This window comes from Panicum virgatum, chromosome 9N, assembly GCF_016808335.1.
Source record: "Panicum virgatum strain AP13 chromosome 9N, P.virgatum_v5, whole genome shotgun sequence".
Taxonomy (NCBI): domain Eukaryota; kingdom Viridiplantae; phylum Streptophyta; class Magnoliopsida; order Poales; family Poaceae; genus Panicum; species Panicum virgatum.
The window spans coordinates 79,382,451-79,406,609 of record NC_053153.1 but is presented as its reverse complement, the minus strand read 5'-3'; the positions used below and the strand labels follow the sequence as shown (position 1 = coordinate 79,406,609).

General features: G+C 47.9%; 3 protein-coding genes and 1 long non-coding RNA gene across 4 annotated transcripts; 3 read left to right on the top strand and 1 right to left on the bottom strand.

Annotated features, from left to right (window-relative positions):
* LOC120692143 (xyloglucan galactosyltransferase KATAMARI1 homolog) lies at positions 1-1,723 on the top strand. The gene has a single exon (XM_039975385.1). It carries the CDS (start codon positions 63-65, stop codon positions 1,554-1,556), a length of 1,494 nt encoding a protein of 497 aa, XP_039831319.1. The 5' UTR covers positions 1-62; the 3' UTR covers positions 1,557-1,723.
* A 6,874-nt stretch (positions 1,724-8,597) lies between these two features.
* On the top strand, positions 8,598-11,173 carry LOC120690962 (xyloglucan galactosyltransferase KATAMARI1 homolog). The gene has a single exon (XM_039973901.1). It carries the CDS (start codon positions 8,869-8,871, stop codon positions 10,681-10,683), a length of 1,815 nt encoding a protein of 604 aa, XP_039829835.1. The 5' UTR covers positions 8,598-8,868; the 3' UTR covers positions 10,684-11,173.
* A 2,668-nt stretch (positions 11,174-13,841) lies between these two features.
* LOC120692035 lies at positions 13,842-15,225 on the top strand. Its single transcript, XR_005682460.1, has 2 exons — positions 13,842-13,957; positions 14,241-15,225. It is a non-coding gene; the product is annotated as an uncharacterized LOC120692035 (long non-coding RNA).
* A 1,566-nt stretch (positions 15,226-16,791) lies between these two features.
* LOC120687598 (MDIS1-interacting receptor like kinase 1-like) lies at positions 16,792-20,348 on the bottom strand. Its single transcript, XM_039969612.1, has 2 exons — positions 17,462-20,348; positions 16,792-17,358 (listed from the first exon to the last, which is right to left on the bottom strand). Exons 1-2 carry the CDS (start codon positions 20,169-20,171, stop codon positions 16,946-16,948), a joined length of 3,123 nt encoding a protein of 1,040 aa, XP_039825546.1. The 5' UTR covers positions 20,172-20,348; the 3' UTR covers positions 16,792-16,945.
* Between the last annotated feature and the right edge of the window lie 3,811 nt (positions 20,349-24,159).

Sequence of the window (24,159 nt, the reverse complement as noted above, 5' to 3'; positions counted from 1 at the left end):
AGCTACACTCTAATAGGTCCCCAAAGCCCTTCACGACACGGCATGGCAGTAGCAGACTAAGCATGGAGAAGATCGGCGCCCACGGCGGCAAGCGGTGGCTGCCGCGCCTCCTCCTGCTCGCCGCCATGTCATGGATCCTCGTGGTCTACTTCCACCTCGCCGTATTCCGCACCCCGCCGGTGAGCGCGCCGCACGCGTCCCTCGCCGCGGACGGCGAGGACGGGCAGCGTTTCCTCCTCCGGCAGCAGGAGCAGCTCAAGAAGCTCGGGTCAGCCAGCGTCGGCGCGCTCCCAGCGGCGGTGGCGGAGCGGCGCCCGCGCGGCGGCGACGAGGCCTCCTGCAGTGGGCGGTACGTGTACATCCACGACCTGCCGCCGCGGTTCAACGCGGACATCCTGGGCAACTGCCACAACTGGTACCCGTGGCACAACATGTGCGGGTACCTCGAGAACGGCGGCCTCGGCGAGCCGGTGGACAACGCGGACGGCGTGTTCGCCGACCAGGGGTGGTACGCCACGGACCACTTCGGCCTCGACATCATCTTCCACAGCCGCATCAAGCAGTACGACTGCCTGACCGACGACTCGTCCCGCGCCGCCGCCGTCTTCGTGCCGTTCTACGCCGGCTTCGACATCGTGCAGCACCTGTGGGGCGTCAACTCCACGGCCAGGGAGAAGGACGCCCTGTCGCTGGACCTCGTGGACTGGCTCACGCGCCGGCCAGAGTGGCGCGCCATGGGCGGCCGCGACCACTTCTTCCTCTCCGGCAGGACGGCGTACGACCACCAGAGGCAGACGGACAGCGACTCGGAGTGGGGGAACAAGCTCCTCCACCTGCCGGCCGTGCAGAACATGACGGTGCTCTTCGTCGAGAAGCTCCCGTGGACGAGCTTCGACTTCGCCATTCCGTACCCGACCTACTTCCACCCCGGCAAGGACGCCCAGATCCTCGAGTGGCAGCGGCGGATGCGCGCCATGAAGCGCGAGTGGCTCTTCTCCTTCGCCGGCGGCGCGCGGAACGACCCGTACTCGATCCGGCACCACCTCATCAGGCAGTGCGGCTCGTCGAGCTTCTGCAAGCTGGTCCAGTGCCGGAAGAACGAGCGCAACTGCCTCATCCCGAGCACCTTCATGCGCGTGTTCCAGGGCACGCGCTTCTGCCTGCAGCCGACGGGGGACACCATGACGCGGCGGTCGGCGTTCGACGCCATCATGGCCGGCTGCGTGCCGGTCTTCTTCCACGCGGACTCCGCGTACACGCAGTACAGGTGGCATCTCCCGGAGGCGCACGAGATGTACTCGGTGCTCATCCCGGAGGCCGACGTGCGCGCCGGCAACGTCAGCATCGAGGAGACGCTCCGGCGGATCCCGCAGGACGTCGCGGAGCGGATGACGGAGACGGTGATCGGGCTGATACCGAGGCTGGTGTACGCGGACCCGAGGTCGAGGCTGGAGACCCTCAGGGACGCCGTGGACGTGACGGTGGACGCCATCATCGAGAGGGTCAGCAAGCTGAGGGAGGAGATGGGCGGCGGCCGAGGTGCACAGCAAAGTTAAATTAGGGAGAGATTATTGTTAGCTGATGGCGATGCGCTAGTAGTACCTTGAAGGAGAAAAAAGTCGTATAGGAAGCAGGTTTTCAGTGTATTTCTGTCAATCTGCAGAGTCGTGCTGCTGCACTGACGTTGGCATGAATGGCTGATGCAAATTTTGGATCTTTTCTATATTCTGTTCATAATTAGTCGATGACAAATGACACAACGTTCTAACAGCATTATCAAAAGGTTGATTCCAAGTTTGCAAACAGTAGTATTGTCATTGCAGCACTACTACTAACAGCAAGGTCAGTGCATGATAATGGCAGATCAACGAATTTCTTATTTGATGCATAGCCCATGATGTTGGCAGAGCTATTTCTGGAAAAAGTCTGTTTTACCTCCTCCAACTAAGTTTGGTTTTAGTCGCAAAAAAAAAACTAAGTTTGGTTTTCCTCCCGCAACTACGAAACCGGGTACTTCACATCCCTCAACTTTTCAAACCATGGCATTTTACCTCCCGCGAGTGGTTTTGAAGGCTGTTTGCTACAGTAACCATAGTTTTGTCTTTTTCTTTTTTTGAAAAATCATTGTAAATCATAGAAAAATTATAAAATAAAAAAAATTCAATTTTATTGGACTCCACATGAGAAGATCTACACATTGAACATATAATATGATATATTTTAGTATAAAGTTTTTACTACGAAGGTTTTGTCTTTGTCTCTTTTATTTATTTGGCTGAATCTATGAAAAATCATTATAAATCATAGAAAAATCATAAAATAGATAATCTAATTTTGTTAGGCTCCACATGAAATTGAATTTACAATGATTTACAAAATTAGAGTCCACATGAAATTAAATCTAGCAAAATTCAATTTTGTAAATTCAATTTCATGTGGAGTCTAACAAAATTAGATTTTATATTTTATGATTTTTCTATAATTTACAATGATTTTTCATAGATTCAGCCAAAAAAATAAAAAAGACAAAGACAAAACCTTCCTAGCAAAAATTTTATACTAAAGCATATCATATTATATGTTCAATGTGTAGATCTTCTCATGTGGAGTCCAACAAAATTGAATTTTTTATTTTATGATTTTCCTATAATTTACAATGATTTTTCAAAGATTCAACTGATTTTTTTCTTTAAAAAGACAAAACTATGGATACTGTAGCAACCCGCGGTTACGGTAGCGAAACATCCTTCAAAACCACGGGAGGGAGGAAAAATGCCACGGTTTGAAAAGTTGAGGGATGTGAAGTGCCCGATTTCGTAGTTGCGGGAGGAAAACTAAATTTTCGTGTTAGTTGGCGGAAGTAAAACAGATTTTTTCCTTTACTTAGTGGAAATAGGGAGTCTACTGGGCCCAGTGCGCTTCAGAACGCACGCAGCAGGCCCGCCCAGATCTCCTAGTTCTGTTTTTGCTAGATTTAGTGCCCAACCCTGCTGCCCCCGCTCAACAACAGTGACCCGAGTTCGGAGGACAGAACCTGGACGCCCAATTTTGGCCCAAACAAACACTGCCCGCAGCCCACGAGGCGCGACGGGCCATTTAAGTCCGCTGCTGTGCGCTGTGATGCGATCAACCTCCTCAAAATATGCTAATTTGATTATTATTAGGAAAAATATTAGGAAATTAAATGAGTGATTTTATGCTTCACTAATTGAATGATAAATGACTAGAAGTGAAGGATATAGACGATTTAAACAAAAAAGATCCAAAATTTCAAACAAGTGTCTAGAATAACAGGAAAACTACAAACAAAAATAGTGAAAATTAGCTCGTTAGGAGCCCATCCAAAATTGTTGTAGACCCAACGAATTAGTAGTTTATTTAGCGCGCTTCCCTAATGCATTTATCTTTGAGAAGTTGGGTGGTATGGGAATATGGGATTGTCTCACATATCCTGCAACTTTGGGTCTTTGGTAGATTTAGGCGTGCAATGAAGCTAAGTTAATCGCCAATCTGCTAAAATACAAACTCCTGTTATGTTTGAATCGAAGGCCGTCAGACTCGCCGAAGGTTGTATTGTACCACTAGCCACCTCGCCAAACCGAGAACGTCTTTTATTAACCTATCTTAAAACTGTGTTACCAAGCAAACATGGTAGCATCTAAATCGGTACATGTAAACTTATTTAAAAAATATGAATAAAAAGATGAAGCTATCATCTATATACATGTAAAATTTAAGGTTAAAAAATATTGGTGCTATGAGAAATAAAAAGAGAAATGAGCGCATGAATCCTTGAGGGTGCGACTATTCATATCTGATCCACAACTCGCAAATATTTGTATGTCGATTTCTCTTTTTCGTTTCTCCTTGCATAAATTTTGTTTAAGCTTAAATTTTAGATGCAAGTAGATGATTGTGTTCTCTGTCAATCCATATTTTTGTTACAATTTTACATACACCGTATTTAGTAACACGGTGACACCTAGCCACTAGTATTTGGTCTCTATCAAGACCGCGGCCTTCATGGATCCAGAGGCGTGTTTGGATTCTACCCTCGTCGGACCCTTCCAAAGCCTTGGTAGTGGCCAAAATTCGGCGAAGGATTCGGGCACCCCGATTGGGCCGGGCAGACCACGCAAAAATGAGCTACGACCATTGGGGCCTGCCAAACTCTCGACAGCATCCAAACACCGCCCATCTAAACAGGCCTCAAATTACAAACCACCAAAACCATGCGTGTAGCGAAGCCCATCAGGATTCTGGATTCAGGCGCGTCCAATCAAAAAGAAAATAAACAGGAGGATTTGGAGGCATCTCCCCAACCAGATCTCGAGACACAGGATGGGCAGCCACATGCCCACATCCTGTCTTGAATCCCGTCAAGCAGCAGTAAATCCGAAACATCTCTGTCGTGCCTCGACACGCTAACATGGCCCTCGCCTCATGGGAGGGAGTCAGGGAGCCCTTGTGGCTTTGAAGTCGCTGGCAGGCTCCCATAGGCGCGCCGGTGATCGTGCGCACCCAACAGAGGCGCGCCATTGTTTTTTTTTCCCTCGCTTCCGGCAGGTCCGCACCTGCTCACATTTCGTTTCACGTTTGGAAGTTACATGGTTGACAAATGGCGGCTCCTCGCACAATTAGGGCAACCCAGAAGACTTGCTCTACACAGACACATGGAGGACGAAGAGGTACGTACGTGAGTAAGGCCCACTACTCCTGAGCGACGAGATTGCCACGGATCTCTGAATCGATAAATGCTTGGGGGGCCTCCAGGCCCAGGGACAGTCCCGGGGACCGGAAATGATTGGGGGGGGGGGGGGGATGGATGTGTGTGGCTGTGGCCGCCGCATGGAAGCGCGATGCGTCACCGCGTCACGCTCATGCGTGCTACGGCGTACTGATGATTTGGATTTGGATCTTCGATCGACAAACCTAGTAACCCCAAGCGGGTTTCGTCGTCCCGTCATGATGCCGGCATCTCGCGGATTGCGACGTGGTGGATCATCTGCGTGGTGGATCTTACTTACTTTCCTTTTCTTTTTGCTTCCCCCCCCCCCCCCCCCCAAAAAAAATGAAGCAGACTGACAGAGCATCAGCACAGCAGTTGAGTCCAAAACAATCAAATTGCGTATCAGGGTTCAGACCTAAAGCCTAGTACGCGGTTAGTACAGTACGAGTAGTTTACAATTACCCGCACGTCATTGCCCCCCTGGGACTCCTGGGCCCACATGCGTTTCTGGCTTTTCGCTTTTGAAAATTCCTCCCGGTTTACGAGCTCCGACCGGACGGTCCCGACCCGGGTCAAGTGCGGCAGGCCTTTCACCGGCGCCCAAATATTCGGCGGTCAAAAAAAAAAAAACTAAACTGTACGTACTCTATTTCCATCTTCCCCAAAAATCACCCTGTTAACGGTTTGGGTTGAAATGAGTTTAATGGATTGGATTTTGATATGGATTGTGTTTGGGTGGATTCAATGAGTTATATTATCTAATGAGGTAGGGTGGGGTGGGTTCTATGTAAATATGGATCGGAGTGGATTGGAGTGGGCTGAAATAGATTCTTTATGCAAAACAGTATGATTATATATAAATGTCGGTCCCGTAAGAGCCGTACCTTGAAAATAAAACCTCGCATTCACATTATAAAATTTTATCAAAATTGACTGAAATTTGTTGGAGATGTCTCAGTATGACTAGCATCTACTTTATGCAAAGCAGTGTGGCTAGAATCATACGTGGATCCCATGTCAAAAACCGGACCATAGAAATAAAACCTCGCATTCACACCATAAAATTTTATCAAAATTGACTGAAATTTGTTGGAGATGACTCGGTATAACTGATAGCTACTCTGTGCAAAACGGTGTGGCAAAATCTACACTATAATTTGGTTTTTGAAAAATGGGTTCTTGTTGGGTTGTAACCATAGTTTGGCTAATACTCCATCCGTTCCAAATTATAAGTCATTCCAAAAATCTTGGAGAGTCAAAATTTTCTAAGTTTGACCAAATTTATACAATAAGATAATAACATTTACGATACCAATTAAGTATCATTAGGTTTTTTGTTAGTTATATTTTTATAGTATAGCTATTTGATGTCATAAATTTTTGTATTTCTCTCTATAATTTTGGTCAAATTTTGAAATGGTTTGATTCTCCAACATTCTTGGAAGTTGGAATGACTTATAATTTGGAACGGATGGAGTAGTTTATTACATCATAAGCTAAAATGTTTGGATTGGATTGGTTTGTAGTGGTGGTGGTTTGGAGTGGTGTGGTTAATATTAATTTTTGTAATGAGAATAGATCGGTGTGGGTATAATTTGGTAATAAAAAAAGCAGGAATCATCGAAGCCGGTGTCGGCAGAACAGGCCTCGTCGCGTTCGCCCGCCCCAATTTGGGATCTGCTGCGGCGGATCCGCCCGGCACGGCGTGGGCATGACCTCTGCCTGCTCTCCAGTGCTGTCCAGGCACACACCAGGACACAAGAAAGGTCCAGCCTCTTGCCGGCTGTAGCGCGGCGACCGGCACGTCACCGCTCGCCGCAGCCACGCGGCTGTGATTACCGGCCAGAGGCCACCGAATCAGCGGCGGAGCCAGAAATTTGTTTTTTATTATTATAGAAGACTAATTATATTAATTTATATAAAAATTTAATTAAAATTTAAATATTTAATATAAATTTGAAAACGATAGGGAGGCCAGGCCCCTGCCCCCCCCCCCCCCCCACCGACGATCCCGCCGGCGCCCGCACGTTTGTCTGCGTGGGGAGCGCCGGCCCGGCCGGCCCAATGCCCAGTTTATTTGTCGGTCGGGATCGCCGGGTGGCGCGAACCTGTGGTTTCCACGCACATGTCCCATGGACGGACCCATGTGACCTGCTCGCTTGTTTGCCCCCTCCGGTTGATGATGGCCTCAACAGGTGTAAACAAAGCGCGTCGACAATGATAAAAGTGATCAATTGTTTTCTTTTCTCTTCTTATGGCAAAGCCCGAGACAGAATGTAGGTCGGTGAAAGTCCATCAATAATACTTCACTTGGTTTGTATTGTTTTATTTTGCTTAATTTCTAGGTCAACTAGATGATGCGTCATGCGTAGGTTTCCAGTGGGATTAGCAAGGTTTGACAACGAAAACATTTGTTTGGAGTATTATCTCTATTCTATTCTAGAGTTCGTTGTCAGTTGTCACGAACTTGACGCCCACAACCTACAGATGCTGCTAAACTAAGCGTGCATTGCGCTTCATTAATTGAAGCCTGGTGCTACATACATGTTCCATCTCACGTTACGTGCAGGACTTCACATATCAAAAAGTTGTCCCATGAGAACCGTAACGAAGAGGTTACGAATCTGCTCCACACCAACTTTTCGCGAGTCTGGTGAGCCACATCCCACCTGCCTAGATCAAGCTCGGGCACGGAGCTTTAAATAAAGGCACTTAGGCACACAGTAAAATGAGGATTGGCATCTAAATTCAAGTTAAAGAGAACTCAAAACCTGGATGCTAGTTAAGGATACCAATAAGGTTGGCTAAACCCATCTCCAGATATTTTTCTTGCGACGAACTGGTAGCTCAGCTGGTAAGATTTTTTGTGTTATAACATGCCTACCCGGATTCGAGCATATTTTCCTCGCAGATGGAAATTGAATGGAGCAGAACATGCCCCTCAAAACGTTGACTTCCCTCCTCGTCCCATGACGCCACCATCTCGCTAGCCTTGTCACTGTCCGGGAAATTCAGCTCAAACTCCCAGTATTTGAAAAGGGCAAAAGCCTCAACCGTGCTACCTTAGGTCACACGAACAAGGACTTGTATGCCGAAAAATCTCGTTTCCAAATTCCGATGGCGGCCGTCAATTTCCATGGGCACATTTCGTCACTGTTCGCATGTCACAGCTACCGAGCACTAGGCCGCGTTTGGCTACGTGTCAAATTAAGATTTCACAAAAAGATGAACTTTCGCATGGAGTACTAAATGTAGTTTATTTGCAAAAAATTTTCAGGGACGGATGTAATTTTTTGAGATGAATCTAATGACGGTAATTAATTGATGATTTGCTACAGTGATGCTACAGTAACAATCCTCTAATCGCACGGGCAAAGACCTCGTTAGATTCGTCTCGCGATTTACACGGGGGGTTGTGGGGGTGGTTTTGTAATTAGACTTTATTCAATACTCTAAATTAGTGGTCAAAGGGGAAAAAAAAAGTTTTCGCAAAATTGTTTCGAGCCTTAACCAAACACGGCCCTATTGGAGCAAAAAAATGGTTTCACGCAGGTGGTAGGTGACTGGAAATTTTAGCAGCTCGGCATTTCCACCTGGGCTGCGCCCGCACATATTCGTTGCGTCCTCCGTCGTCTTCTCCCCCACCGCCACGTCCAGCGCGGCCGCGCCACGGCGACGCGCACGCCACTCCTGCCCCACGTCCCGCAAGACGGCCGGCGGGGCGCCACGTCTCACCCGCCTCCGGCCCGGCCGTCCCCCACAACCACAACGCCATCACCCTCCGGCAGGCAATAATAAACGCCCCCCGTGTTCTTCCAAAACCCGAGAAAAATTACAAAATCCCCCGCCGGACGCTAACGAACGAAAGCGGCCGTCCGGACCCCCCGTAAAGCCAAACCAAAACCTCCCTTTTCCCCTCCGTTCCGCTCCCCTCCCCTCCCCTCCCGTTCTAGCGCTCGCTCGCGCGATCCGCCGATCCGGTTTCTCCGCGCCCGGTCGCGAACCCCGTCCCGATTCCGCCGTTTGTTCCGGGTAACCGGCGTCGTTGATGCGGCGCGGTTCGGGCCCCGGGCTGTGATTCGGAGCTGTCGGTGCGGGGGGCGGCGGCGGCGGTGTTGGCGCGGGCGCGGCGGGCCTCCATGAGGCGGCGGTCGGTCCTGCCGTCCCACCACGACGACATGGAGAAGGGCGGCGGGAAGCCGGCGTCCTCCCGCCTCTGCTTCCTCGCCACGCTCTGCGCCATGTTCTGGGTCCTCATCTTCTACTTCCACTTCGCCGTCGTCTCCAACGAGCCCGACGCGCAGGCTGGCGGGGTGCGCATTGCCCGCGCCCGCCTCCAGCTCCCCGAACCTGACGGCGCCGCCCGCCACGACATGCCCCTAGAGCCGCCCGCCCGCGCGTCGGAGCGGCCGCCTCCTGTCACGCGCCCCAAGGAGGAGGAGGAGGAGGAGGAGGAGAAGGAGGAGAATCCTGCCGCCGCAGCCCGCCAGGAGGAGGCGCCGCCCAAGGTGGCAGCGTCGTACCCGTTCGAGCGGGCGCTCAAGACGGCCGAGAACAAGAGCGACCCGTGCGGCGGCCGGTACATCTACGTGCACGAGCTGCCGCCGCGGTTCAACGAGGACATGCTCCGGGACTGCGAGAAGCTCAGCGTGTGGACCAACATGTGCAGGTTCATGAACAACGACGGGCTTGGCCCGCCGTTGAGCGACGAGGAGGGTGTCTTCTCCAGCACCGGGTGGTATGGCACCAACCAATTCTCCGTGGATGTTATTTTTGGCAACAGGATGAAGCAGTACGAGTGCCTGACCAAGGACTCGTCAATTGCCGCAGCGGTATTTGTGCCATTCTATGCTGGGTTTGATATTGCAAGATATCTCTGGGGTCATAATATCTCGACCAGGGATGCCGCCTCGCTTGATTTGGTGGACTGGTTGATGAAGAAGCCTGAGTGGAATGTGATGGGCGGGCGTGACCATTTCTTAGTTGCAGGGAGGATCACTTGGGATTTCAGAAGGTTGACGGAGGAAGAGTCGGATTGGGGAAGCAAGCTGCTCTTCTTGCCGGCTGCAAAGAACATGTCAATGCTTGTGGTGGAGTCAAGCCCGTGGAATTCAAATGATTTTGGAATACCATATCCTACATACTTCCACCCTGCAAAGGATGCTGATGTTTTCCTCTGGCAAGATAGAATGAGGAGCTTGGAGCGCCCATGGCTCTTCTCGTTTGCAGGTGCTCCACGTCCTGGTGATCCAATGTCCATCAGAGAGCAACTCATAGATCAATGCAGGAGCTCAAGTGTTTGTAAGTTGTTGGAGTGTGACCTTGGGGAGAGCAAGTGCCACTCCCCGAGCACAATCATGAAAATGTTCCAGAGTTCTTTGTTCTGCTTGCAGCCTCAGGGTGACTCCTACACAAGAAGATCTGCCTTTGACTCCATGTTGGCTGGCTGCATACCTGTTTTCTTCCATCCTGGTTCAGCTTACGTCCAATATACATGGCATCTTCCAAAGAACTATACAAGGTACTCCGTCTTCATCCCTGAAGATGACATCCGTACAAGAAATGCCAGCATCGAGGAGCGGCTAAAAAGTATTCACCCAGATGTGGTCAAGAACATGAGAGAGGAGGTCATCAATCTAATACCAAGGGTGATATATGCTGATCCAAGATCAAAACTGGAAACCTTGAAAGATGCATTTGATGTTTCCATAGAGGCAATCATTAACAAAGTGACAAAGTTGAGAAGAGATATCATGGCAGGCCGAGAAGATAAAGATTTTATTGAAGAGAATAGCTGGAAGTATAGTCTATTAGAAGATGGACAGCGGACAATTGGACCTCACCAATGGGATCCATTCTTCTCGAAACCCAAAGAAAAAGGTGGAGATCCTAATAGCTCATCTGCTGAAGCTGCCAAGAATTCTTGGAAAAGTGAACAAAGAGGACAGAATTAAACCACAAGGTATATCATCTTGGAGATGTGATCAAGGGAGCACAGTTAGATACACTCTCTGAAGATGTTCTGATGCAAATACATTGCACATAGGTCAAGACCCAGTAGTTATGATGATCATGAACATCATTGATGGTCTAGTTCACCCTACAGTTGTAAGAAGCCATTCCACCAAAAATGCTTTGGGGAAATTTGGCACACAGTGTTTGCTTACCCCTATAAATATCATTTTCTACACTAATTTTTGTTTGATGTTTTTGGTCAATAATCCTTTGTAAGCCCTTACAGGATTTAGAGGTATATCGATTTTGTTATTGTATTACCTTGTTTGTTTTGTTGTGTTTAGAGCTATATCTATATGTTTTAGATCTGTGGATACTAGTACCATCTGTTCATATGTTCAAGTTAGTATGTAATCAATCAAAGAGGGACACATGGAGACTAATTTCCTCATACAAGATGCTCTGATATCCAGTCAGAATGAAGTGTTTTACAAACATGAGATTTGAGATAACTCTGCCTACTTTACAAAATTTCTTTTTTTTTTGGTAGTAACTTATGTCACTATTTATCTTATAACTTGCCAGCCTATGTAGTTGGTTATTCTTATTTATCTCTTCTACTTAACAGGCCTAGTTGCCTGGCTTTAGTGTGCTCAGATTGATGATTCTATGCTAGTTCTGCAAGTACTGACGACTCGATATTGTTAACTGGGGCTGTTAAGTGGTAAGAGTAAGTTTCTTCTTAATATAAAACCACATAGTTCCTCCTAAGTTGGTCTAGGTTTTTTTAGTGGTAAGAGTGAGCCGCCTTCCATCATTTGTCAATGAGTTCCTTTGTCTGCTTTGATCATGCAAGATTTTTTTGTGACCATGTTGGACCAAATCTCATCTGAAACTATCTCTTTTCTTCAAATTGTGCTTTCATATAACTGGAGAATAGAAGCATGTATGATACCAGTTATCTTGTCATGAATTGAATTTGTTTCTTCAAATAAGTTGGCGTACAGACTTTTAACTCTTGAGGGGAAGCTTAGAGGGGAAGCGGCACAAGCGTTTAAGGAAAGGATGCTAGGTGAGGGGCCTTGGGAAGAAGGAGAAGACGCAGATGACATGTGGCTAAAGATGGCAACATGTGTTCGGAAGGTGGCCTCAGAGGTGTTTGGCGTGAGTAGGGGAGCCAAACAGGAGGGGAAAGACACCTGGTGGTGGAACGACGAGGTGCAAAGGGCTATTAAGGAGAATAAGGAGTGTTTGAGGCGCCTCCACCTTGACAAGAGTGCAGCCAACATCGATGGCTATAAATTAGCGAAGAGGGTTGCAAAGCGAGCTGTGAGTGTAGCAAAGGATAAGACGTATGATGATCTGTATCAGCGGCTAGGCACGAAAGAAGGGGAGAAGGACATTTATAGGATGGCTAGGATCCGCGAGCGGAAGACAAGGGACATCAATCAAATCAAATGCATTAAGGATGGGACAGATCGACTACTAATGAAGGATGAGGAGATCATGGATAGATGGAGAGAGTACTTCGACAAGTTATTTAATGGGGAGAGTGAGGGTCCTATCCTTGAGTTAGATGACTCTTTTGACGATACCAACAGACGTTTTGTGAGGAGAATTCAGGAGGTAGAGATCGGGGAGGCTTTGAAGAGAATGAAGAGAGGTAAAGCGATGGGCCCTGATGGTATTCCCATTGAGGTGTGGAGATGCTTAGGAGATAGAGCAATAGTATGGTTAACTAAGCTTTTTAATCTCATTTTTCGGTCAAACAAGATGCCGGAAGAATGGAGGAGAAGTATATTAGTACCTATCTTCAAAAACAAGGGCGATGTTCAAAGTTGTACTAACTATCGTGGGATTAAGCTGATGAGCCATACGATGAAGTTTTGGGAGAGGGTTATCGAGCATCGCCTAAGAAGAGTGACAAGTGTGACCCAAAACCAATTTGGGTTCATGCCTGGAAGGTCAACCATGGATGCGATTTTCTTAATACGACAATTGATGGAGAGATATAGGGAACAGAAGAAGGACTTGCACATGGTCTTCATTGACCTTGAGAAGGCATATGACAAAGTACCGAGAAATGTCATGTGATGGGCTTTGGAGAAGCACAAAGTCCCAACTAAGTACATTACCCTCATTAAGGATATGTACAAGGATGCGACGACGTTTGTCCGGACATGTGATGGCAACACCACCGACTTTCCTATTAACATAGGCCTACACCAGGGGTCAGCATTGAGCCCTTATTTATTTGCTTTAGTGATGGATGAGGTCACAAGGGATATACAAGGTGAGATCCCTTGGTGTATGCTCTTTGCTGATGATGTGGTGCTAGTTGATGAGAGTAGGGCAGGGTTAATAGGAAGTTAGAGCTGTGGAGACGCACGTTAGAGTCGAAAGGGTTCAGTCTTAGTAGGACCAAGACCGAGTACATGATGTGCGATTTCAGCGCGACTAGGCATGAGGGGGGTTGACGTTAGTCTAGATGGGCAAGTGGTGGTCCAGAAGGATACTTTTCGGTATTTAGGATCGGTGCTACAAAAGGATGGCGACATTGATGAAGATGTTAGGCATAGAATTTCAGTTGGCTGGTTGAAATGGCGGCAACCTTCTAGCATCCTTTGTGACAAGAGGGTGCCACAAAAGCTAAAAGGCAAATTCTATAGGACAGCAATTCGTCCGGCGATGTTATACGGTGCTGAATGTTGGCCTACAAAAAGGCGACATGTGCAGCAACTGAGTGTAGCAGAGATGCGGATGTTGCGGTGGTTTTGCGGGCACACAAGGATGGATAGAGTCCGGAACGAAGTTATTCGGGATAGGGTCGGGGTGGCACCAATTGAGGAAAAACTTACTCAGCATCGGCTGAGATGGTTTGGACATGTCCAACGAAGATCTCCTGAGGCGCCGGTGCGTAATAGGGTTCTTGAGCGGGTCGATAATATAAAGAGAGGTATAGGTAGACCTAAACTGATGTGGGATGAGTTGGTTAAGAGAGACCTTAATGATTGGAATATCTCTAAAGAGATAGCTTTGGATAGGAGCGCTTGGAGACTAGCTATCAATGTGCCTGAACCTTGAACTTATTTCTTTCGGGTTTCATCTCTAGTCTACTCCAACTTGCTTGGGAAAAAAGACTATGTTGTTATTGTTGTACAGACTTTTAACTCTTCTTTGTGAATGCGTGGTTGGTCGATGAGCACACGATGGCCTCCTAGAAGTCACAAGGACTGAAGGATGAAGTAGAAGAAAGAAAGTCCTAGACGTCAGGTACATCCTCTCTGAAGTTCTTCTATCAACGAAGTTACTACACTCGATCTTACTTCAAAAAAAAAAAGTTACTACAGCTGTAATACAGTATCCTGTCAGCTGGCTACTACATGTATTTTGTCACGTAATGGTAATATTACCAAAAATCTCTTTGACATGTACCACTGACACGGATATGATATTTTGAATATTAATTCTCCATTTACCCATAGTTCGGTATTTGCTGTTGGTTTGTTGGCTGACGTGTTAACTGTCGATCATCTGTTTCTTCTTTTCTCTTTAGTGTGGCCCTTGCTCATATAAATGTGGGTTGGTTTATTCTGAAGTTGGTACTGCACACTACTGGCAATCAATTTCCCCAATTTGAATCGACGGTGGCATGCTTTCTGTGAAAGTTGTTTTCACCGAAATTTCTGTGAGGATTGTTGAAGGTTTTACTGTCTGGAAGAATCTAGCGTGCTCATTTATTCAGGAGTACTAGCTAGGCACACCTTTCAACTTTCATGTTGGCTGCCGTCCTCTCTAGTCTATCTTGCATATGCCGTGGACTGTACACTTGCACTCCAAACTAGATGCATGATGTGGGCATATGGTTTTGTAATTTACTTAGTATTCTTATTCTAAATCTATGCAAATTGGAGCAGAGCCACATTTTTGTACAAAAAAGTTAAGGTATCTGTTTCCTTTGACGAGGAATTTCAGGGTCTGTTGCTTTTTCCAAACCGGGACTTTGCCCTGATTTCATTACCTTTCAGCAACAAAATTACATAGGGTTTAGAGAGTTTGGTCTCACCGCCGCCTACAGTTTGCGCCGAAGTCTTTTTAAACAGCACAGATGGCTGTTACCCAAAAAGACGCAGAAGCATGCAAGCCAACTAACAGTTTTCAGGGTCTGTTGCTGATGAACAACCAGACATCAGTCCGTGGAGGAGCTCGAGTAAAAAAGGCCACAGGGCAGTCGGCATCACAAGCTAGTAAAGGCAATAATGTCCTCCATGTTGGCAGGTTGCGGTGAAATTTGGCATCAAAAAGCACGGCATTGTTCCGATGTTTGGGAGTCGAATCTGGGCCCATGCAAAGCAAAGGGATGGTGTCACCTCAAAGCATAGGATCAAACTGAGAACTGACGGCATAAAGCGTGAGGATTGTTACTCTATTACATTGTAATGCCTTCTTTTAGGCCAATCATTTACTTTTAACAATCATTATGGATCCAATTTTGGCTTTAACCTTGAATCTTGGATATGTTTTGAAGAGGTTTTGTGATAGATATTTGCTTCGATTCTGTAAATTTGAAGGAACTGAAGAACTATGTAATGTTATCCTATCGTTCTTTTCTATCTTCTTCAGAAGGTGTCGCAGCATGGGATGTACTGCAGACTTGCAGAGGAACTAGCATGACGCCCTTTCGCATCTTGGATGTACTGCAGACTTGAACTTGCAAGGGCGATCATGGCCAGAGAATGGGCCGAGTCATGAGGGTGGAGTTCTTGCAGGACAAACTAGGCCGGGCCTATAGAGGACCCTGGGTCCCTGGCCCATCGTTGAAAGGGGAGAGAATGCGGTCCCGAGTCATAGAGAAGAGAGAGGGCAATGGCTCGTTTCCTTAAAAAGAATGCTGGGCCGAGCGTAAGAGAAATAGGGCATTTTTTCATTTTTATATTTTAAAAAACAAAATTTCAAAAATATATGTCAAATAGGAAAATTTTCAAAAATGGGTGGGCGACAGCCACCCTGTCGCCCATCCAGTTGGCAATAGGATCTAAATGTAAAAAAAAGGTCCTGGCGTCCAGGGCGCATTAAACAATGAACTTGTAAAATCGATATAAAATTATAAAAAAATCAGAAAAATACAAACTCAATTGTTATGGATTATATGAAATAAGATCTACAACTTTTGTTACATAAAGTTTTTCATTTGATCAATGTATGTAAATCAAGAAAAATAGTTCTTGTACCTAGAAAAATATGAAATAATTCATTTGGTCTAGTTGTACTTATCTAAAATTTACCAAACTTTTTTTATAGCTCTTAGGAAATAAAATAATGGTACTGTAAAAGTTATGGCTTCTAATACTCAGTATAGCAGCATGGATAAATAACTCATTTAAACTAGACATATTGCAAGATCTAATTTAAAAACTTATTCTATAAATGTTTTCTGGGCCTATCAATTTTGTACAAGCCTATGCTCACCATATGCAACACTCTGGCCAAATATAACATGCATTGAAAGGATGGATCTTGAGATTTAAATAAAAGTGCATTAAATTGGTATTTAAAATAGAGCAAGATACATTGATCAAATGAAAACTTTATGTAACAAAAGTTGTATATCTTGTTTCATAGAATCAAGAACAGTTGAGTTTATATTTTTCTAATTTTTCTACGATTTTATATTAATTTTACAAGTTCACTGTTTAATGCGCCCTGGGCGCCATGACCTAAATGTAAATTTTTTTACATTTAGATCCTTTCGCCAACTGGATGGGCGGCAGGCACCCTGTCGCCCATTAGGGGGGCGATAGGCACCCATTTTTAAAATTTTCCCTATTCAGCATATATTTTTGAAATTTTGTTTTTTTAAATATAAAAATAAAAAAACGCGAGAAATAGGGCAACCATGTTACGGGCTTACGGCCCATCTGTAGTAGCAGACCTTTCCTCAAAAAGGAGAAACGGCTGCAGCCAAATCTGATCTGGAGCGTTACCACACACCAACAGGAACAGATCGCAGCAGCACTGTTACCGGCTTGTAGTCTAAAAATGGTTTTTCTATTATTCAAAGGGATCAATTGCTTTACATCCTAAAATTGTAAACGTATAAACATTGGTTACGTTAATCTCCTTTTCCCTCTGAACTTAACAAAAGTATACATGAATCGATCAAAACTATGTAAAATATTGTACATGGCATGAACTACATACAGAACGTACGCATCCCGCGAACGCCCGAGTCGTCTTTTGGTCTCCCGCCTCATCCCCAGCCTATAGGTAACCGGAGTCCGGCGACGTCGTGAACACCGGCTTGTCCTTGTCCACGACGGTGGCGCCCACGGTGGCGCTGCTGCTCTTGCGGCGCGGCTTGGCCTCGCCGAGCATGGTCACCACGTCCCGCATCGTGGGCCGGTCCTTGGGGGACTTGGCCGTGCACAGCACCGCGATGCGCAGCACCAGCAGCATCTCCTCCCGGACGTGGTCCACGCGGCCGCCGACGCCGTCGTCGAGCAGCTCCTCCACGCCGCTGTTGGTGCGCAGCCGCTCCCTGATCCAGCCCACGATGTCCGTGCTGTCGCCGTACTCCGGCTCGATCGGCCGCCGCCCCGTGAGGAGCTCCATCAGGACCACGCCGAAGCTGTAGATGTCGCTCTTCTGGTCCACCTTCAGCGTGTACCCGTACTCTGCAACAGCCATCCAGATCACTACACATCACTACGAGCTCCCCGAGGCTAACTTGCCGTTGATGTGCCGACGGCGACGGTGGCGATTGCTGTTGCTACTGACCTGGCGCGATGTAGCCGTAGGAGCCGGCGACGACGGACACGGTCTCGTGCGCGCGCGCCATGACGCGGGCGAGGCCGAAGTCGGCGATCTTGGCGTCCATGTTGGTGTCGAGGAGCACGTTGCTCGACTTGACGTCGCGGTGGATGACCGGCGGCCGGCAGTCGTGGTGGAGGTACGCCAGCCCGGCGGCGACGCCCGCCGCGACGTTGTACCGCGACACCCAGTCCACCAGCATCTTGCCCTTCCCCCGCCCGTGCAGCGCCTCCCACAGGCTGCCGTTCACCATGTACTCGTACAGCACCATGGTGTCCAGGTTGTTGCTCACGTACCCCAGCATGCGCACGACGTTGCGGTGCCGGAGCCGGCCGAGGAGCTTCACCTCGGCGGCGAACTCGCCGCCCGCCTCCACGTCCTGCCGCCCGTTGACCGTGGCGGCCTCCTCGGGGCACCCGGCCGCGCGCCACAGCTTCTTGACGGCGACGACGGCATGGTGCCGTGGCATGTCCGCGCGGTAGACCACCCCCGTGCCGCCCATCCCCACGATGTTGTCCTCCTTGATGCAGGCGAGCACCTCGGCGCTGGTGAAGCTCAGCCGCTGGAACGCCGTGAGGCGCCACGGCCACGAACCGCTCCCGTCTTCCTCGAGGGCGGCATCGTCGCAGCACCCGCCATTGACATACCACCGCTGGTACAGCTGCTTGCCGAGAAAGACGCCGCCGCATGCCGCAATCAAGGCAAAGATTCCGATCGCCCACCCTGCGGCGATGTGCCTCATGTGTGACCGCCGGAGGCCAGACGCCTCAGTCGACGAGGCCCGCAGGGAGGTAGCCCCGCACGCCGGCAGGACACCACCACACAGGCCCGGGTTCCCGGCAAGCTCGTCGGGGTTGATTGTCCTCAGAAGACCCGTCGTTGGCACGGGACCAGTGAGGTTGTTGTACGCCAGGTTGAGCATTTCGAGCGCCGGTGAGGTGCCGAAGTTGCTCGGTATCTCGCCGGAGAAGAAGTTGTTGGAGAGATCGAGAACAGACAGTGTCGACATCTTGGCGATCGCCGCTGGGATCTGACCGGTGAACTGGTTGTTCCGCAGGCTGAGAGAGACAAGCCTCTGGCACGACGCGAGGCTTGCCGGAATCGCACCCGACAGCCGGTTGCTGGACAGGTCGAGGGCGGACAGCGACGGACAGTCGCCAATCTCGTCCGGCACGCCGCCGATCAGCTCGTTGTCGGCGGCCGCGAACGTCTGGAGCGTCGGGATCGACAGGATGTTCGACGGCAGCGCGGACCGGAGCTGGTTGTGGGAGAGGTCGATGAAGGAGAGCGACGTCGAGAGCGCCAAGTCGTCTGGGATCTCCCCGGACAGCTCGTTGCCGGCGAGCTCGAGACGCTGCAGCCGCGGGAGCCGCCCGAGCCCCGCGGGCACCGTGCCGTTGAGCCGGTTGTTGTGCGCGCGCACGCGGACAAGCGTCGAGCACGTGGTCAGGCCCGCCGGGATCGGGCCTGTGAAGACATTGTTGAACAGGATCAGCTTCGTCAGGTTGCCGATGTCGCAGAGGCCGGTGGGCACCGGCCCGGACAACGCGTTCGTCGACACGTCGAGCCACTGAAGCGGCTGCGCGCTCCCGAGCGACGGTGGCAATGGGCCGGTGAGGGAGTTGTTCCACAGCTCCAACACCTCCAGCTTGGGGAGCTCGCCGATGCCCGCCGGAATGCCGCCCTTGAGCCTGTTGCACATGAGGTTGAGCAGCTGCAGGTTAGTGAGCCGCCCCAGCTCCGCGGGGATGGTGCCGGTGAGCGCGTTGTCGGAGAGGTCGAGCATGACGAGGGAGGTGAGGTTGCCGAGCTCCTTGGGTATCGGGCCTCCAATGTTGTTCTTGTAGAGGTAGATGGTATTGAGGTTGGGCAGCCTGCCGAGCTCCGCCGGAATTGGGCCTTCCAATTTGCCGATCGCCAGGTCGAGATACTGGAGACTGGCGAGTTTGCCAATTGCTTCCGGGATCGCGCCGGAGAACTCATTGTAGCCAATTAGCATCTGCTCCAATGCCGACATATCGAACAGCTCGGCTGGAAGAGCGCCGCCAAGGTTGTTGCCGGAGAGACCCAAGAACTTGAGCTTCTGGAGCTTGCCGTAGGACTTGGGGATCGTGCCGGAGAAGTAGCCGCCCCTGAAGTCGAGCGTCTCGAGCGAGGAGGCATTGGCGATGTCGGCCGGGAGCGGGCCGGCGAAATTGTTGCCCGACGCGTTGAGGTATGTCAACGAGGCGCATGCGCCGAGGCCGGAGGGGAAGTGGCCGGCGAAGTTGTTGTCGCTGACGTCGAGCTCCTGGAGCGTCGGAATGGACACGAGCGCCAGCGGCAGCTCGTGCTCAAACGCGTTGCTCTGCAGGATGATCGAGGTGAGGCCGGTAAGGCCGAGGATGTCGTCGGGGATGGTGCCGCTCAGGTTCATGCCGGCGAGGTTGAGGCCGGTGACCACTCCCCGGGCATTGCAACGCACGCCCTCCCAGGTACAATGTGACGAGACCGACGCCGAAGTCCAGCCCCCGAGCTTCTCCAAGGGGTCGACGAGCGACGCCTTGATGGCAAGCAACGCCGCGGCCTCGTCGCCGGCGGCATTGGACACGGCAATGCAGCACAGGAGTGCCAAGGAGAAGGACAAGGGGAAGAACAAGTGCCAAGTGCTACCACGCCTTGGAGTGGCACTTGTCATACTCGGTTCTTCAGTTCTTGCCTTCTCCTCCACTCCTCGGCCGCCGTCTCCAGCCCTCCTTCACTAGCAGTATTGTGTTTTCATTTCCGTGTTTGAAGCAATAGAGAAATGGAGGGAAACTCGCAGGAAAGTATATAGCCTGTGTCCATGTCTATGATTAGGATCAGATTAATGCATTAATTTATGTGTTTGGAGAGGGATTGGATGATTAGAAAGTACTACATGGTGGCATGCTACTGCATTGGTATACTGCTGTGTTGGTTTAGTGTTAGGTACATGGTTGATGGTTCAGTAGCCTCTGTGGGGCCTGAGGATAGCACAAGAACAGCTCGGTATGAGAGTGTAAAGGTTGGGAGGAGGCATGGACATAGGCTGGAAATGCCCTTGGAATTATTGAGAGCTTGGGGAGACATGGCCCATGTGGTGAAGGGAATGTGGGAAAGGCAGATTGGTCACTCGTCATTGGAGAGAGAAATTTGTCTTGCTGGGTTAAACAAATGGGTTAAAGAAAAGGAATTGCAATCATTGTATAACGCAGAACATGGGGGCTTCCATTGGAGTTTATTCCCTACTGTGTTCTTGTAGGCATAGTTGTTTTTCAGCTATGGATGCTGTTGAATTGGAGTATAATTTAGCTTGAGGGTCCAGTTTTTTATTTTTTTTATTTTTTGAACTATGTGAGAGCGAGTACAGTTCTGCTGCTGATCTGAAGTACAAACGCGAATTTTCAGTAATGATGAGTTTGTGAAAAATGAGTTTATTTCAACTTTTTTTAATGAAGTAGTTATGTTTGAGTTTGGAAAGTACTGAAATTCTTCAGAAGATTTAGCCTACTTTGAAGTACAGATATTGGCAACAAGCTAATTCTATCAACATTTCGGAGGAAATGAAGATCTCAAGCGAAACTCGATCATCATTTTGGGAAAATAAATAAAGCAAGCAGTGCCATCCACTGAACAATGGGAGTTCACTAAATGGACAGGCATGGTTAACGCCAAGGTCTCTTGGTTAGCATAATGTACTACTCGAAGGAGGCAAAGGCCGCAAAGCTACATAGGAGGAGCAGCAAGCGTGCTGTGGGTGTTTAACAAATGACTGATTCCAAAACTAGTACTTTAATCTCATCTTGTATGTACAATGGAACTTGTGTCAGTGATCCTTTGCAGGTTGGAAATCTATAGGCACTGTAAGATTCTGTTCCAGGTGTCATCAGTAGCACATATTTTTATGATTATCTTATACAAGCATACAAGGAGTGAAAAGTGAGCAGGAATCTTCTATCCTTCTTTTCTGGTTAGGCTTGCCTGCTGGTAAGAAAGAATCCCGCTTTTGTTCTAAATCAATTAATCAGCGGTGGTACTTTTTAAGTGTCTAACAGATTAAGTGAGGTTGCAACGATCCATACAGAACCATTTCAGTGATTCATAATACATTGCATGTAGTGTTCTGTGACAAAGATTCCAAGTCCAGGCCTGTTTGTTTCATGATAACAGTGACTCTGAACTTTTGACAGGTTTTCCGCACCACCAAGCTGATTATACAGGATTCACTTGCTGCAATGTTATATCTGAGCTGTAAGATATTTCAAGCGAAACTGCACTTCTTTGCAAAAACATAAAAAAGTTGCACGGAAGGGCATGGGATTTAGGAAATTTCTAATTAGTTATTGAACGATAGTGGTATAGAAGCATGTGCACAACTTGCCCAAGCTAAATTATTTCCATCACATGGAAAGTCCTTTTCTCTCCCTCTTATTGATTAGATTCTTGAGTACGTCAGCCTTTAGTTTCCTGTAGCACATAGGTGTGCTAGATTGTCAATTTTAGGGGATCTTCACTGCCATGCACTTTGATGAAACTTTTTTTTTAAAAAAAGAAATCCCAAAAATATAGATTTCAATACTGCAGAAGTACTGATTTGACCTTTTTGTACGTTCTCTATATATTGGTTACGTGTAGTATGTAAAAATTTGATTGCCGACCTTGCATATGACTATTTAAAAATCTCCTAATAAGGGTAATATGCCATTTCTAATATATAAAGTAGAAAAGTAGATGAAGTAACCAGCCTTCATTATATTAGTTCATTACATTAGCCTATTTTGCATGTTTCTATGTATTAATCTTCAGTGCATGGTCTAATTAGTGGTACATATTTTAGATAAGTTCCATAGAATTCAAATGTCACACTCTAACAAGTAACAACGTCCCTATGAATGTCTGAGACGGCTGTCATCTGCATGAACAGGCAATATGTGAAATCCTGCTATAAAAGTGTGGCGTAAATGGCCTGCCCCGGAAAGATCAGAATCTTGGAAAGGTGGCATGACGAAGCACTGAGTAAATTACTGCTAATGCAGTAACACGTGTAACTTGTCGTGATGAAGCAAAGCTAGCATCCAAGCAGGTCCAAGAACTTCAATCAATGTCATCATGCGGCGTCTTCCTTTTCATGAGCATGCTTCCCTTTTATATGCTTGGGACGTCTAGCTCAGATGACTTGATGGCATGTTCCCTGTTTTACAAATATGAATGTCATTGTTGGATGGGCTATTTGCTGAATCACCTCAGTTAGATTGATCAATAAATTCCTGCTTTACACGCAAAGATCAACTAGGTTTTTGGCTAATGTATATCAGCACATTACACTGTATGTAACACTTGTATGTTCAATTACCAGTGCGTCGAACGGTTTCTGCACAACTTCTTGACATTTTGAGCATGAATCAAACAGATAAGAAACAGTATTCATCTTCATCCTGTCAGCTAAATATGTAGCAGCCTATGTAGCACCGATACAGATAGGCGTATCAGTATCGGCCCGATACGGATACGTGGATACGTCAAATTTCTGCAAAACTTAAAGGCACAAAGGTGTATCGGAGTATCGGATACGGATACGCGGATATGTATCGGATACGTGATACGGGGTCATGTTGAAGTATTGGGGTTACAGAGGTAGCAGCAGTAGTAGTAGTAAAAACTAAAAAGTTGCCATGTAGCAGCCATTGATCATCTTTGCCCTGGGGAACATCTAGCTTAGGGGCCGTTTAGTTGCAAACGCGAAATTTTTTGGATGTCACGTCAATAGTTTGACCAGATGTCGGGAGGGTTTTTCGGGCACTAATTAAAAAACTAATTTCAGAACTCACTTGGAAACCACAAAACGAATCTTTTAAGGTCTTTGACCGCGTCATTAGCACATGTGGGTTACTGTAGCACTTATGGCTAATCATGCACTAATTAGGCTTAAAAGATTCGTCTTGTCATGTACATCCAAACTGTGTAATTAGTTTTGTTATTTAATTACATTTAGTGCTTCATACATATGTTTAAAGGGAGGTGAAAATTTTTGGGTGAAAATTTTTGGCAACTAAACGGCCCCTTATAAACAAGCCCTGAAAAGTACAGGTAGCAACAGGACCCTTGTCCTCCCCTCAAAAAGTCAGCCCAACCGACTCAACTGTTTCCACTTTATCAAGTGTACTATCCTGCACAACTAATCCTGCCCTTTGTAGTTCAGTCACGCAACAAATAACATGATCCCTCCCTCCCTAACTCCAATTACTCGCCCACCCTGTCTTCCTCTCAGAACCTTCCCATGTTACAGATGGGCTGCCATTATTGGACCCACCTGGCTGCCGGCGAACATGAACATGATGCACCCATGGATCCTCTCCTCTCCCTAAACATGCATGCTACATTTCACACCGTCCGGCTCCGGCGACTGCTAAGGTTTGTCACTCTTATACGCGATTTCAGTTTCACAAGTTCAATTAAGTTCCGGTCTCAGGCAGCAACTTCATTCAGTAATCAAAGGTCATGTAAAAAAAAAGCTAATTCCTTTGATTTTTTTTAACATTTCTGTTTGTCGCAGAATTCAGTTCGAAAGATGGTGAGTGTGGCAAGTTTCTGGCTTAGCGGGAACAGAGAAAGATGGAGGCGGCAACAAGGTACCTGACCCATACGAGCTGCCTGCAAGCAAGGCA

Bases quoted from the DNA above. Each gene is read 5' to 3' on its own strand.
- LOC120687598 (XM_039969612.1), bottom strand. From the start codon at position 20,171: ATGACAAGTGCCACTCCAAGGCGTGGTAGCACTTGGCACTTGTTCTTC. The intron at 17,359-17,461 runs GTCAGTAGCAAC...TGGCTGTTGCAG, and splicing joins CTACGGCTACATCGCGCCAG to AGTACGGGTACACGCTGAAG.
- LOC120692143 (XM_039975385.1), top strand. From the start codon at position 63: ATGGAGAAGATCGGCGCCCACGGCGGCAAGCGGTGGCTGCCGCGCCTC.
- LOC120690962 (XM_039973901.1), top strand. From the start codon at position 8,869: ATGAGGCGGCGGTCGGTCCTGCCGTCCCACCACGACGACATGGAGAAG.